Source organism: Chinchilla lanigera, unplaced genomic scaffold, assembly GCF_000276665.1.
Source record: "Chinchilla lanigera isolate Chin_1 unplaced genomic scaffold, ChiLan1.0 scaffold00031, whole genome shotgun sequence".
Lineage (NCBI taxonomy): Eukaryota > Metazoa > Chordata > Mammalia > Rodentia > Chinchillidae > Chinchilla > Chinchilla lanigera.
In genome coordinates, this window is record NW_004955432.1 from 17,715,865 (window position 1) to 17,732,619 (window position 16,755).

General features: G+C 40.9%; 1 protein-coding gene across 11 annotated transcripts in view; it reads left to right on the forward strand.

Moving 5' to 3' along the window:
* Phf14 (PHD finger protein 14) overlaps nucleotides 1-16,755 on the forward strand; it is a gene marked incomplete at its 5' end in the record, with an annotated part of 271,885 nt that overhangs the window by 180,643 nt on the left and 74,487 nt on the right. For 5 of the 11 annotated variants that reach the window (XM_013515964.1, XM_013515967.1, XM_013515966.1 and 2 more), the window contains 2 exon segments: nucleotides 11,559-11,640; nucleotides 15,759-15,898. In XM_013515964.1, the coding sequence (XP_013371418.1) occupies nucleotides 11,559-11,640; nucleotides 15,759-15,898 (222 nt within the window). 11 annotated transcript variants of the gene reach the window in all.

A 16,755-nucleotide genomic window follows, 5' to 3' on the forward strand; every position in this document is an offset into this window, starting at 1 on the left:
ACACAGAGCTTTGGGAACTGTTCTGCACATCTGTTCTGAGATTTTGTACCTGAAGCCTTATCTGCTTCTCCAGCCAGTCTGCCATGCCCTAATCTCCTGCCTCATCCAAGCCCATCTTCTTCTACTTACCCAAGTCAGTAATCACTCATCATCCCTTCCATGAGTTTCAAAATTTGACTCTACTTTTCTCTGTCTCTTCGATTTCACCTTTTATTCTCTGCAATTTAGCTGGGTCTTGGAGTAGAAACATTGGGTCAGTATTTCTGAAATAAACAGCAGTCCTAATTCTTGAATATAACATTTCAGAAGATTGTGAAATTTCTTAGGCAGAGGTAGATTATAGGGAGTAAAAGGTCTCTTGAGACTTCTTAAGCCCTAAAGAAAGACAAGGATTCCTAACAGACCTCAGGTATTCATGCTGCAGAATGTTAGCTACCTATTTGTTTTTTAAATTAAGATATAATTAAAATGTGATCTCTGGGAACTTACGTCTAAAAGTAGAAACCACCTATTCGTTAATAAATCTGTAAGATTCAGTTGAATATAACTGATTATCTCTTTTCACTAGACATAAATTTGGAAAAACAGGGGCCAGAGATAAAGCTCAGTAGCACAGCACTTGCCTGACAAGCACAAAGTCCTGAGTTTGATTTCCAGTATCCCCCTCCCACAAAAACTGGACAAACATCATCTTACCAGAGACCTGTTTTCTTCTCCCCTGCCCTGAAACCCTGTTTTTCTAATTATCACAGCATATAATTCTACATTATCAGTAACAAGCTTCCAATCCTCTAACTCCGTGGACTTCAACTAATTCTAATTCTTTTATCACTTTTCCCCAAAATCCACCAGCAATGGTAGCGAGTGGTAGGCTGTGAACATAGTGGCAGGAGGCATTTCTCCCAGACCAGTTTCACAAAAAATTATCTATCACCCGAAGATTAAACACAGTGGAAAGGACAATGTTTGCTATATAACAGACATGGGATAACTTCTTTTTCTCTGAAAAATTCCAATTTTTTGGCTATTATTCTTACCTATAATCTTATTGAAACACTTTATTGTTGAATGAGCTTAAGAAATATTGTAAACTAGTAAGAAAAGAAAGTGGAAGTTTATCATATGAGCCGTATGCTCAGAGAGGCTCTGCATATCTGTTGTAGTTTAGGGTTTTGCAAGGGGAAAATAATTCAAAGATTATTTTACAATAGTTACCCAGAGTCATATACAAAAAGAGCTCAGGAAATCTGTCCACACACTAAAGACCAAGGAATCTAGCTGAGGGCCTGCATCCCACAATAATGTCCTGCATGAGTCCAGCTGAAGACCTAGAGCCCATAACAATGCCCCCCACATTCCAACTGGAGGCCTAGAGCCCATGACAATGTCTCATGCATGTCTGCTTCATGGATCTGCACTGGGAAGGCCCGAAGATCAGTTGTGGAATCTAGAAAGTCTATGTCAGTGGGATGAACTATCTGTGCTAGCAGGCTGAGGGATCTGAACTGGAACCAGAATCTGACACTCGAAGTAAGGACCAGTGCTCCCCACAAAAGTACCACAGCCATCCTCAGTGACAGTGAGGTTCTGAGCTCCTCTGATGATCAGGACAGACGAGTTCCCATCAGGGAAGCCAATGCAGCAAGCTTCTCCAGGAGGCTGGCAGTGCACCATCTTCCCCTCCAGAGCCACGAAGCGATGCTCAAAGTGAGGACCAGAGCTCCCCCAAAGTGAACTATAGCCATTCTCAGCAACAACCAGGTCCTGGAGCTCCTTCGATGATGAGAGCAGCCAAGTTCATCAGGAAAGCCAGCATGACAAGCTCCTCCAGAAAAACCAAGAGAACCAACAGCTCCCCTTGGTCTCCAGTTCTGCCTCTTACGCTGCCAGCAACAACCCTCAGGCGGGCCTCCCACACCCAGCCCCATGCTGGTTCAGTTCAGCTGGGTGTCGCAAGTCCACTACCGGTTGTTGATCTCTCACAATAGAGATGGGGTCTGACGTCACACAGAGCAGGGCAGTGTGCAGAGGTAAGTGTGGCTGAGTGTGAAGATGGCCAAAGCACAGGGCCTGAGGCCAGAACCCAAGAGCAAAGCCCGGAGCCAGACCTGAGACGTCTGCTACAGCCAGAACAGTGTTAAGGAGAAGAATCTAGAACAAACCACCAGTGGAGTGAAAAACTTAAAGAACGCTGTCCATATGTGAAGAAACAATTTCATTGAAAATGAGACCAAAATCTCATTGGGGAAAATTAAATATAAAACAGGCTGCAAAAATCTACATAGAATCTGCTTTTATTTTAGTGATACTGTAGCTTCAGAATAATACTACTAAGCCACCAAATCATATTTCCAATGATGCTGCATAATGATATTACAATCTCAGAAATAAAATAGTTCAGAATATTGAACTTAATGAAAAATTAAGGAAATGCAACCCCAGCTCTCAGGAGGCTGAGGCAGGAGGATTGCTGTGCTGCAAGTTCAGGACCATCCTGAGGCAGTCCCAACTACACAGCGAGACCTTGTCTCAAAAACAAAAAGCAAAACAAAACAAAAAATCAAAAAACACCTTCATGAAATCTGTAACCTATTAACTTTTTAAATGGACAAAATCATGAAACACGTATTTTGAAAACTTTGAGAATGGAAAAGCTAGACACAGATTAGTTTTAAAATATTCTAAATTCAGGGAAGATATATTTTTCTGACTCATAAAGCTTTGCATTTTTCTGCAATTCACTGAACAGACAAAATGTCAAAGGCAGACCTCGGCTCATGACATTTGTAGTTTATATTATAGAGCACAACAGCCCGGAGCTCCACTGAGCTTCCCTCACTGCTGGGACAAAACACTCAACACCTACAACTTAAAGGAAGAGAAATTTATTTCAGCTCATGGTTGTTAGAGGATTTGGCCCACAGGGGCCGGGTCCAAGGCAAGAATGGCTGGTGGAAGGATGTAGCAGAGAAAAGCTGCCCGTATCACAGTAGCCAAGAAGCGGCGGGGAAGGACGGAGAAGCCAGGAGAGGAAACACAGCTTCCCAAGTCACCACTTTCCAGTGACCCAGCTCTTGTGACCAGGCCCCGCTCTGACAGGGATTCGGCTACGGAGTCATCGGTGGGTCAATCCTCTGGTGCATGTAGTGCCTCTGTGACCCAGCCCCCTTCCCAAGCCTGTGAACGCATGAGGATTGGGGGCAGCACGTTAGCTACACACCCAAACATTCCCTTAAAAGTTAAAACACCTCCATGGCAGACCGTCTTCCTCTGGACTCAGTCAGCACGTGCTCCTCCTGGTTTAACGCGTTGTGATGCACACATCACATTTGACTCTGAGGAGCTGGCCTGGACGGACGGGCTTGAGAAGCAGGCAGCGTAGCTGGCCCTGCGGGGTCGGAGGAGGGAGGATTCAGCCTGGCATCAGCCTCATGGGAGGCCACGGATGCAGCCCTGCTCTTTGGGGGACTGTGGCCAGAGAGAGGGCACTGGTGAGAATACATGTGCTGGTGCCATTTCTGGCTTCCTCATTGCCTGAAGGAGATTCTCTCACAGAACGCTCAAATAAACGTCACAAAGCAACGTGCCTGGCAAGAATGTTTCCTGTGGGGCCCAGTTCCAGGCCCCTGGATTCCATCAGCTCTTCTCCCTCAGGCTTGAGCTGGGTGAATGGAATGCTTTTCTGTTCAGGGTTCTCCTGACATCTCAAGGAGAAAAGAATGAACTCCCACTGAGGGGTATGGAGGGGCTGATGGCATATTACTCACCTCCTGCTTAGCCTCACTATTCCAGCAAGACTGAGGTTATTTTTTTTCTCCTAAAGCGTTCAGATATGTTCACTCTACCACCAAGACAATTCATATTAACTCAATGTCTTGGTGACTTTTTTCTCGATGCTGAGACAAAATGCCCAACGCTCACATGTTAAAAGAAGAAAGGTTTATTTAGCTCACAGTTTGTGGAGGTTTCAGTCCATAATCAGCTGGCTCCAAGGCAGGTGGCACAGGGCAGGGGGGCAGCAGTTCCTGACAGCAGATGACAGCAAAAGCAGCAATAGCAAAAGGGGGAGGAGGCAAGCAAGCCTCTTCTCCTCCCTTATGTTGTAAGCAGGCTTCCCCCACCCAGGGGTTGATGTAGCACTCACACCAGCTCCGTGCCCTCCTCTTGCACAGGATGAGGAGGTTTACAAAGTGAGGCCCCTGGCCCCCTGCTGAGTCACTTAGTTAACCTACGAAACTCCTCAAGTTGACACAATGAACAACAACCTACAGCAGTAAGGGCAGTCCAGTAGAAATAGAGCTCACTTCCACCAGAACAAAGCAGGAGCCCTTTTCAACTCTGCACCAAAGACCAGGTGAGGAGAGCTGTCAGGAGGTGAGGCTGTCAGTCAGTGTGATTAGGCCCTGTGTCTTTGGTAAGTGGTGCTTATCAAAGTTAGGCTCCTAGCGTCCTGCTATCTTCTTGGGTGTGATTAGGCCCTGTGTCTTTGGTAACTGGTCCCTATCAAAGTTAGACTCCCAGCATCCTACTGTCTTCTTGGCTCTAACATTTCAGAAGGGTGGCTCTCCTGTCCTTCTGAAAGACATTCCTAAATTGCAGATCTATGTCTCACAGAGACAGAGAAAGGATTTACAAGTTTTCTGAAGTATATACACTTAGGGAGCTCAGGGACCTATAAGGCAGATCTTAGCTGGAAGGAGTAAATTCTTTTAACAGTGTTGAATTTTCTCAAGCAAGCACTTTAAGGAGTCTGAGGTCTGGAGTTTCTCATCCTAGGGACACAGCCTTGAACCACTGGAAGTCATGATAGTGTTTGTTAAGTTCTCTAAGTCTAGGTAGTAGCAAAGTCATTTGTGCCGAGAATTTTATAGTTTCCATTCCTAAGTTGCCTACTTCTTGATAGACACACCTCACTGAATACAAGCAAGACCTCTGATTTACAATGAACTAACAGATTATGGTGAAATGAAAAGGTAAGCATCACTATTGGAATGATGTTATAGAACATAGAAATATCAGTCCAGCCCCACAGACCACGGACGGAACCTGAACCATGAACCTTGATAGAACTCACCCCCAGGGACTGTGGATGGAGTCTGCCCCCATGGACTGCAGACAACTTGCCCTTGTGGGCTGCTGCTGCACCCTCCCCTGCAGCATCCACCCCAGCCCTCTCTGCACCTGTGGGTCACAGCCGCCCTCTGACCCCTAAGCCTGCTTGTGCTCTTACTCCTTGGCATGGGGCAGCAGGGGCACTGACCGACTCACTGCTCTAACTGTGGACAGGTTAATGCTCTGGAGAGAAGGTAAACCCCAAAGAGTCAGCAGCTACAGGGAGAAATAATGGGCCAGGCCAGCACCACGAGCCCAACGACAAACCCATGGCTATGGTAAACTACAAAAGCTATGTGGAGTTTTACTACAAAAGTAACTCCTTCATGGCAGGATAGCATCCAAGAAACCCACTGCAGCAAAGTCTGATTCCAAAATCTCAGCTGTGTGGCCAGAGAGTGTTTAATCAGGTGGAAGTTGGGGAAACACAGAGCCATAGAACAATGCTGCTTCAAGGTTTCTAGTATCCTCCCACAGTGACGCAGTGGGAGATAGCCAGGGAGAGGGCACAAGCAAGACATAGAGACCCTGAATTAAACTGGCCAGGAGGGACAAGGCTGCCACACTCAAAGGTGAGAAAGTAGGCCTGGCAAATGTGGCTTTCAGAGGTGGCTGGAGCTGAAAGTGCTGGCGTACGGTTCATGGGACAGTTAGGATACAATGAAAATAGTCCTAAGAGGGAAGTTTATAGCTCTGAATACCCACATGAGAAAAATAGATTGAGCCCAGATAAATGCCCTACTGATGTACCTCAAGACAAGAACTGTGCAAATCCAAAGCTAGTACAAGGAAGGAAATTATAAAGATCAGAGCAGAAAGTAAAGTAATTGAGGCTAAAAAGGAGAAGCAATGAATCAAAGAGGTTTATCAAAGAATAAACAAAATAGACATGAAATTAGCCAATAGTAAAAAAAGGGGAAAAAAAGACCTGAATCAATGCAATCAGAAATAAAAAGGTGAAATCACAATAGACACTGCCAAAGTACAGAAGATCATTAACAATGATTTAGAGAACCTGTACTCCAATAAATTGGAGAATTCACAAGAAGTGGACTGATTACTATGATTTACCAAAATTGAACCCAGAATATTTAAAACCCCCCAATAGTCCAATAACAGGCAATGACTTTGAAGCTGTAATAAAAACCCAAGCAACTAAGAAAAGCCCAAGTCCCAATGGATTCACTACTGAATTCTACAAGAACTTCAGAAAAGATCTAACATCAATATTCTTCAAACTCTTTAATGAAAATGAAAAGGAAGGAATACTGTCACAGTCATTCCTGGAAGCTAACGTTACCATAATTCCAAAATCAGAAAATGACCAAACTGAAAAAGAGAATTACAGGCCAATCTCTTTAATGAACATAGATGCAAAAATTCTCAATGGCAAACAGAATGTAATGAATCATCAAGAAAGTCATACATTATAACAAAGTAGTTTCATCCCAAGGATGCAAGGATGGTTCAACATATACAAATCTATAAATGCCCATAGTCAGAAACAAGAACGTAGTCATCACATAGTCAGAAACATCACATAGTCAGAAACAAGAACAAAAATCATGTGATCATCTGCTTTCGACAAAACCCAACTTCTACTTATGATAAAAACCCTGAAGAAAATATGTATAGAAGGATTGTCTCAGTCTGCTAAAAGCTAATTATGACAAACCTACTGTCAACAGGTTAATTGAAGAAAAAGTGAAAGTGTAACCTCCAAAATAAGGAATAAGACATGGATGTCTGCTACCACCACTCCTGTTCAGTGCAGTACTTGAAGCATTCATGAAATCAGACAAGAGGAAGAACTAAAAGGGATATGCAGAGGAGATAAAGAAGTCAAATTACTATTATAAGAAGACAACCTGATCCTCTACATAGAAGATTCAAAAAATTGCACTATAAGATTCCTAGAGTTAATAACCTAATTCAGCAATGTAGTAGGATACAAAATCAATACACAAAATCAGTTGTGCTCTTGTACCCCAATAATGAACTTGCCAAGAAAGAAATTAGAAAAACAATACTATTCATGATAGCTTCAAGAAAAATTAAACACTTAGGAATTAACCTACCTTATGAAGTAAAAGAATTCTGAAGTGAAAACTACAGTACAGTACAGATTGGCGAGGACCTCACAAAATGGAAAGATAAATGCTCTTCTTGGATAGGCAGAATCAGTATAGTCAAAATCATGAATACTTCCCAAACTGATACACAGATTCAACACAGTCCAACTCAAAACGCTAACAGCATTGTCCACAAGTACAGAAAACCATCCAAAAATTCATACAGAATCAAAAGAGACTCAGAATATCAACCACAGTCCTAGGTAACAAGTGCAAAGTACGAGGCATCACAATCCTGGATTTCACATTATATCGCAAAGCTACAGTGACACAAACAGCATGGCGTTAGCACAGAAACAGGCACATGGATCAGTGGAGCAGAGCAGAGGATGCAGAAACAGCTCAGGTACACTCAGCCATCTGATCTTTGACAAAGGAGCCAGAAACTTACACTGGAGAAACACAATCTCTTTGCAATAAACGGTACTTGGCAAACTGGCTATCACCGTACAGAAGACTGAATCTAGCTAGCCCCGTATATCTCACCATGTACCAAACCAAAATCAAAATGGATCAAAGATCTGAATGTTAAAATAGGAACAGTTAATCTGCTGGGAGATGTAATGGGCAAAATTCTTAAAGACATGGGTGTAGGCAAGGATTTTCTGAACAGAGCCCCAGGGGTATAAGAAATAATATTGAAGATCAGCAAATGGGATCATATCAAATTATAAAGCTTCTGCGCAGCTGAGGAAACCACTCACAGATTGAAGAGACAACCCACAGCGTGGAAAAAACTTTTTGCCAGCTCTTCCTCGAACAGATGACTGAGATCAAGAATAGGGGGCTGGGGATTTAGCTCAGCGACACAGCCCCTGCCTGGCCAGCACAAGGTTGTGAGCTCAATTACCGGTACCAGAAAAAAACCAAAAAAAAAAAGATGTAGAATACATAAAGATCTCAAAAAATTGGATCTTTTGAAATAAAAGTCCAAATCAAAAAATGGGCAATTAAAATGAATATATACTCTTAGCAAAAGAAATACAGATGGCCCATAAATACATGCAAAAAATTTTCAATGTCACTGGCCATTAGAAAAGAACAAATTAAAACATGGCTACAATTTCATCTTACCCCAGAAAGAATGGCTATCATCAAGCAATCAAATAACAAATGCTACTGAAGCTGTGGGGAAAACAGAAGCCCTCTGTATTGTTGGTGGGAATGTACACTAGTGAGCCATTAGAAAATCATGATGGAGATTCATCAAAAAACTAAAGCTAGAAATTTCATTTCTAGAACTTTCATTCTAGAACTACATTTCTAGAACTGTTCCACTTCTAGGTATCTTCCAGAAAAAGTTACATCTTACCACAGTGATACCTCCATACCCATGTGTATAGCAGCATAATTCATAATAGCTAAGTCCTTGAAGTGGACTTTGTGTCTATCAACATATACATGGATAAAGGAATGGTAGTATTTATACACAATGGAATACTACTCTGCCATAAAGAATGATAAACAGGTAACAAGGTAACAAGAGCAAAGTACGAGGCATCACAATCCTGGATTTCACATTATATCGCAAAGCTACAGTGACACAAACAGCATGGCGTTAGCACAGAAACAGACACATGGATCAGTGGAGCAGAGTAGACTCCTACAGAGTCACCTGTAGGAAAATGGGTGCAACTGAGACCATAATAACGTTAAGTGAGATAAATCAGTTACGCACGCTTAAATAACACATGATTTCTTTCATATGAGAAAACCAAAATGCAAAGAGCAAGATAAAAGATAAATAATAGAAGACAGAGAGGTAGATCTTTTGCAGAAGGGAAGGCACCATGAGATGAAGGGCGGTGGGGGGAGCAGGGTAGAGGGGAGGGGAAGGGGATGGTAAGAGAATTGAGATGTGTTATGGGTGTGTGGCAACTACTCCCGAGAAATGCAATCACTGCACACTGCAAACATGTACTAATAAAAACATTGGAAAAAGGTAGAGATATCTGTCTGTGAAGAAACTTCTGGCAGTCTGAACATTTGTATTCCCCCCAAATTCTAGATTGAAATCTTAACTCCAAAGATAATGAATGCTGTTGGGAAGTAAAACCTTTGGGACGTGATTAAGTCCTGAGCATTGCACCCAATGAATTAGGATTTGTTCCCTTATAAAAGGGGCTCAGGCAGCTGCCCTGACTTTCCTACCATGTGAAGACATAGCTAGAAGATGCCGTCTATGATCCAGAAAGCAGGCTTTCACCTGACACCCAGTCTATGGCCACCACCACCTTGATCTTTGACTTTCTAGCCTCTGGAATTCCTGTTGTGATAGACCATCCAGCTGGTGGCACGTTGTTCTGGCAGCCTGAACACACGAAGACAAGACTGTCCTCATGGGCAGCTCTGATGAGGGGCTTTCAGGTGGCAAGGACTAAAGGGGGCTTGCAGGAACTACGGATGGCCTGTGGTCAGCAGCAAGCAAGGTTCGTACTTTTACAACTGTAAGAAATAAATTCTGCCAACAGCCTGGGAGAGCTTGGAATGAATCCTTTCCCCGTCGAATATTCACATGCTGTGCCACCCCGGGGTGACAGCTTTATTTTGGCCTGCAGAAGACAATGCTAAGCTGTGACCAGACTCTTGACCTACAAAACTGTGTGTTATTTTTAGTTAAGTTTGTGGACACTTGTATATGGTAATGGGGAGCTAAAATGATTAGTGTTTCCAAAAACACGTTCAATGGAGCACTACTTCCATATCATGATCCATGAGGAGGAGAAAAGGAATTTCACATTCAAATCAGTTTGTGAGGTATCGTATCATGTATCCTCTACCTCCTTAAGGATCATAGAATATTCCATAAACTCAAGGAAGGGACTTGTTAAACCAGAATCGCTCAAGTTTCTTCCCATTATGGAACCCGACCCTTTTTGATTTTTTAACTTCTGTAACATGCAAGACAAGTTTTCAAATTATCATACCACAAGGTGGTGGTTGCACAAGGAATAGCCTTCCTTCTAGCGGGAGCATGCCTCCCCCACCTCCAGGCACATCAAGATCTGCAAAGGGTGATCGCCCAAGGCCTGCAGGAGGCGCTTGGTACTTCCAAAGAAATCACTTTTCAGATTCCCAATTTCCTTCTATTCTGTTTTCCAAACCAATCTGCCAGAGAATACTCCTGGGGAGGACTCTTCAAGTTGGTTTTCTTTTTTATTTTACAGAAGGCTTCTCTTCCATCAACCTTCAATAAGCCTGGGGATGACAATGAAAATATCAATTTGTGTCTGTATTAAGAAAATGAATAACCCTCAAATCTGTTCACAAACTAGATTTTCTATTCTTTACTTTCACTTTGCATAATAACTTATCAAATGGACGAAGTTGATGGCGGACAGCTCTGGAAAATTCGATCTGGCATAGGTGGGCAAATAAATGCACCAACGCAAGTCTCATAGGTAGTTAGGGCAACATAAGTGATGGCCGCGCAAATGACCAGGTACATCCCCAGGACCGTGAGAATCTAAAGTCCCGAGCTGCTGCTGTTGAAGGCAGCGTGAGTGAGGCAGTCAGTCATGAGGAAAGAGGTTTAATAGGCCCTGGGGCTCGTGTTTACACTGAGTTAATTCTTAACTGCAAACCAGAAGGGGGGCAAGTAATAAGAGGACCTAGTTCCATGCCAAGCACGTTCATACCGAAGCCTCAGGACCAGTTGAAAGGTTAATTACTCCCATATTTTATAAGTGCAGAAAGTTACTCCTTAATGAGCTGCAGAAATCGAATTTGCACCCAGATTTGGGGCTTCATGTCCAGTGCGTTCTTTTGTTTGTTTTCTTTTTCTTTTTTCCATGTTATTGAGCTGACAGTGTGCTTTAAATATTATAGTATCCAGCGAACGTTCCCTGGTGCCGCAGGAGTGCAGCGCACTAACTCATTTCCTTTTCCCTTGTAAGGCGGCACTTTAGATTCTTTTTATGAACATTTCACCTCTCTCATGGGACCTGCAGAGCCTTAGGCTCTCCAGGTGATTTAGATGCAACTCCCGTCCTTGAGATGTAATCCTGTCCAATTGCAAGCTTAACCTGCAAGCTTAATGGTCGCCTCCACCCCCTGAGAGAAGCATAAAAAGTCTAATGGGATTATGGGGATGAGAAGGTACTTTTCTAATAAATAGTGACACTCTGGGAAATATTTATAGAAACTGAAAATATACTTAAATGATGTAAATCATTGTGTCATTGTAGGAAGAAGCAAGATGCTAATTTATTTTATTATGACTTTGTTTATCCATTGCTGAAGAGTATTCAGTTGTTACACAGCACATGAATAATTTAGATGAGATACCTAAGTGCAAGTGTTTCATTGTTCCAGGATGAAATACAAAGGGAAAGAATAATGAGGAGAGACACTGTGATTTTCCCAGGAATTTCACTTATAAGATTGCAAACAGAACGTATGTAATCTACCTATATAAAAATGTATATTATATCTGGCCTGAAGAAATAGAGGTGGTTTATAAAATGCATCCAACAAAACAGCAAGAATATCTGAAAGAAAAGCAGGAAGAAGTGAAATATGAATTAGGATTCAAGGCTGAGGCTAGAGGATGCTATGGTGCAGACAGGTAGATCCTACTGAGTTGTTAAAAGTCAAGATGCAAATTTGGCTCTGGGCTTCCTGGAGGCAAAGCAGCTAGAAATTAATGGATAGACTAACAGATTTTGATGTGTTATCAGTAGGAAAAATGTATTTTCCATTAGCCCCCTAGTTCCTTTAATACTTCACACCAAATATCCTTTGCAGATAAAGTTTAAATATGAAATTTTGTGCAAAATAAAAGGATTGTTAATTAGCAAAAAGCCCAAGAAGAAGAGTGTTTGTAGAAGTGTTCCTCATGAGAACCCAAGGTTTCAAAAATAAAAAACAACCTTGTATTATGATGAAGAGGGTTTCAAAGTATTCTCAGGTTAATCGGGAAAAAGTAACCAAAATCCTGCCGCTTTGAAGGTTTAATCCAAGATGCTTATCCAACCTCTTTGCTGAGCAAAGCTTGCAAATAAGGCCTTCTCTGAAGACTGGCAGTGTTTCCTATGGGAGCCTGAAATGTCAGCAGAGCAGGCTCTCTGGAGATATTGTGAAGGCCGAGCATCCTAACAGTTGGGGTTGGGGTGGAAGCCGAAGATATTAGGATTGCTTCGTTGCCTGATTCTTATGCTACACTACATAACCACTTTCATCGCAATGATTATAGGTATAACTTAAAGAGAAAACAAAATACATAAACCAGAGAAAGAAAACAGGATAACTTCACAAGAGCCAGCTGCACAAATCCTCAGCAATTACTGGCATTGCTTTCTTTTTTTAGTTTTATTTTAAAGAGAAGAAAACTAACAAGACAACAACAATGAAGACAAAAACAAAAACCAACACAGAAACAACAAAAATGATACATGACCTCCAAACAAAATGATAGGAATTAACAGTGGTTGCTACACTACATACTGTTGTCTTCAGTGAAGTTGCTCAGTCCACCAGATGTAAGAATGCAAGATTGATCAAACAATCAAACACAGTAACAAGTAATAAGAAAAAAATTGAAATGATGCAGAGCTTCACCATGCAAGATGGTAGGAGTTCAACAGTGGTTCTTATACTGCGTATTGCTGTCTTCAGATCAGTCATTCTAATTACCAGATACAAGCGTGCAAAAATGGTCAAGGAAAAAGAAAAATTTAAGCATTATCTATTCCTTTCAATAAACCACAGACATTGGCAATACACCTATCCCAGCTATCCTTATATATACTTATAAATTTTGTTTTTCATTTTAAAGACAAGAGAAAAAACAAATACATAAATAAAACAGCATAAAAAACAATAAAAATGATACAGAATTTCAAAACAAGGTGATTGGATATTAACAATGATTGTTGTATTACATAATGTTATCTTCAAAGTGGTTGCTCAGATAATCAGATATAGGCATGTAAGACTGATCAAACAATTACATTAACTGTTCCTTTCAATAAACCAATAGAAATTAGTAGTACAATGATCTTAGCTATCTTGTGTATATATGTACATATTTTTTCTCTTCCTTCCTTCTTTTTCTTCTCCCCTCCTTCAACCCAGTTGCTCCTTCCTATTTGAGCAGTATCTTTCCCTTTCACAATATCTATTGTATGCTTCAGATTTTATTTACTCTTTCAGTTTTTTACACTAGGGAGACAATACAATGTTTACACATGTGAGTCTGATTTATTTCACTTATGAGTATGGTCTCTAGTTGTATCCATTTACCTATAAAAGCTTCTGGTTTATCTTTCTTTATAGCTGAGTAATACCCCATTGTATAAGAATCCCACATCCTTTTTATCCATTTCTCAGTTGATGGGCATTTGGGCTGCTTCCATGATTTAGCTATGACAAATTGTGCTACTATAAACATGCGCACATACATATCACTGCGATATGATTTTTTCAGTTCTCCTGGAAAAATACCCAGGAGGGGAATAGCTGGGTTGAATGGAACCTCTAATCCTAGTTTTTTGAAGGAATCTCCAGATTGATTTCCACAGTGGTTGCACCAGTCTACACTCCCACGAACAGTTGAGAAGAGTTTCTTTTTCCCCACAGCCTCTCCAGCATTGGTTATGGGTTGATTTCTTGATGATAGCCATTCTTTCTGGTGTGAGATGGAGTTTCAGTGTTGTTTTTAATTTGCATTTCTTGAATGACCGATGATATTGAACATTTTTTTCATGTATTTATTTGCCATTTGTATTTCTTTATCAGAGAAGTGTGTATTCATCTCAGATGCCCATTTTTGGATTGGGTCTTTGAATTTTGGGAGCCTGATTTTTAAAAATTGTTTATATTTTTTATGTTATATTACTTTGTCTGAGGGACAGATGACTAAAATGTTTTCCCAATTTGTGGGTTTTCTTTGTATTCTGTTGATGATTTCTTTTGATGTGCAAAAAGTTTTCAATAGGATGAAATCCCAGTTGTTGATTCTTTGAAGTATTTTCCATGGAGTTTGGTTTTTGTTCATGAATTCTCTGCCTACCCCTATGCCTTCAAGACTTCTACCTACTTTCTCTTCTAATAGATCTAGTGTTTCTGTTTTAATTTTTAGATCTTTAAGCCATTTTGACTTTATTTTGGTGCATGGTAATAGGCATGGGACTAATTTTAGTCTTTGACATGTGGAAAGCCAGTTTTTCCAGCACCATTTATTAAGGAGGCTATCTTCCTTCCAGTGAACGTGTTTGGCCCCTTTGTCAAAGATAAGGTGGCTAAGAGTCTTTGTGGTTGTGTCTACACCTTCTAGTCTGTTCCAATGATCTTAGGGTCAATTTTTTTGCCAGTACCATGCTGATTTTATCACAGTAGCTTTGTAGTATAATTTCAAATCAGGGATTAGAATACCTCCTGCTTTGCCTTTGTTGCCCAGGATTACTTTTGCTCTTCTGGGTCTCTTCTGGTTCCAGATGAATTTTAGGAATGTTTTCTCTAGATCTGTGAGGTATTCTAATGGTATTTTCATTGGAATTGCATTGCATCTGTACCACAATTTTGGGCCATTTTCACAATATTGATTCTTCCTATCCATGAGCAAAGAATATCTTTCCATTTTCTGAAATCCTCTTTGATCTGTCTTTTCAGAGTACTGTGGTTTTCACTGTATAGATCTTTTACTTCTTTTGTTAGTTTGATTCCTAAGTATTTCAGTTTTTTGGATGCTATTGTGAAAGGTATGGTTTCCCATATTTCTTTCTCAGTATGTTTGTTGTTTGTGTATAGGGTGCTATTGATTTTTGAGTGTTGAGTTTGTATCCAGCAATGCTAGTGAATTTGCTTATTAATTCTAGGAGTCTTTTGGTGGAGTTTTTGGGGTCTTTTATGTAGAGTATCATGTCATCTGCAAATAATGATAATTTCACTTTTTCCTTTCCTGTCCTTTTTCCTTTTATTTCTCTCCCTTGTCTAATTGCTCTGGCTAGTGTTTCCAGAACTATGCAGATAGGAGTGGTGACAGTGGACATCCTTGCCTTGTGGCACTACTTGATACATTCAGAAGAGGATATGAATTGGCTTTCATACTATCAAAAATAAATGCATATTAAAGATTTTATTTAACTCACTGTTAGTGAAGGACCAGGTATTATATAACTGGTTCAGAGGATAATCCAGAGAACAGATACATTTTTACCAGGGCTACTGAAATGAATTTTCAGATGGGACCATAGGTAACTTTTGCACAGAAAAAGAGGGCTGATCTCCGACCAGACAATTCATTTGCCTGTCCACAGGCATATATGTTTTGCTTTGCATTTGATTATAAAATAGCTTGAAAGTAGTGAAAGTTTAGAATTAGGTAACTCTGGAAAGGTGTATCTAAATGATTCACACCTTTCTCCTGGAGATGCACAGTACCCTTAACTTCCTACTCTGAATTTCCTTCTTCTGCTGAGTAGATATGACCTCTATCCTGCAATCTCACTGGTCCTGAGAGTGCCTACTTTTAGGGCATTTTGTAGCAAATACTTTTTTTTTCATACTTCCTAGGTTCCATACATGAAACAACAGCCTACAATCTTGAAGTAAAACTAAAGTGCTACTGTTCTGTGAAACCTCAAGACTTGTCCCAAATAACACAACTTTTGATGTCTGTCTTGAACCGAAGACCAAAGGATTTGATGAAAAAGGTGAGACTGGTGAATGTGTGGGTCTCATCAACTTGCCCAAGTCTGTGTTGTGTTCAGCTAAATCAGATGAGGGCCAGTTTGTGCAGGAACAGCTAGTGCTAGTGCTGTAAGCTCAGAGCATAGGCCTAGTAATAACTTCACTCGGCAGATAGATAAGACCCATCAGAAATATCAGAGACGGGCTACCTGTTCACTAGACTCATTCCCAGCTTCCTTTGCAGCTAGGGGTGGCCATGTGGCTGAGTTCTGGTCAAAACAATAATTTCACCCCTCTAGGCCCAAGCCTCCTCCCTCCTCCCTCCTCCCTGGACTCATAGCACTGTACGATGAACAACAGACAGCCTGTTTCAGAAGGAGCCAGAGTCTCAGAAGGATCATGCCTTCGGTCTACGTGAGAAACGAACGTGTATTAATCCTTTGAGTCCTGTGATTGATTTGCAGTAGTAACTACCATTACCTTAAGAAATACACATGGAAAATTTCTTTTGAACTTAACATTTTAAAAATAGCAAATATATTGACTTGTCCCAAAGCAAAATCATACAAAGGTTGCACACCGACAACCCCTTGCTCACCTCATGCTGCCCCCACCTCCCTGAAGCCCTGTAAACTACTTAATAATTTCTTGAATATCTTTCAGTATTGCTTTGTGCATACAATACAAAAAGTATGTACCAATAGCATAGGTGAATACATTCCTTTTTTGCAATGCTGTGCACTGAACTACAAACCCAAACTTTTAAAAGATTTTCTCTCTTCCTTTCCTTTCCTTTCCTTTCCTTTCCTTTCCTTTCCTTTCCTTTCCTTTCCTTTCCTTTCCTTTCTTTTCTTTTCTTTTCTTTTCTTTTCTTTTCTTT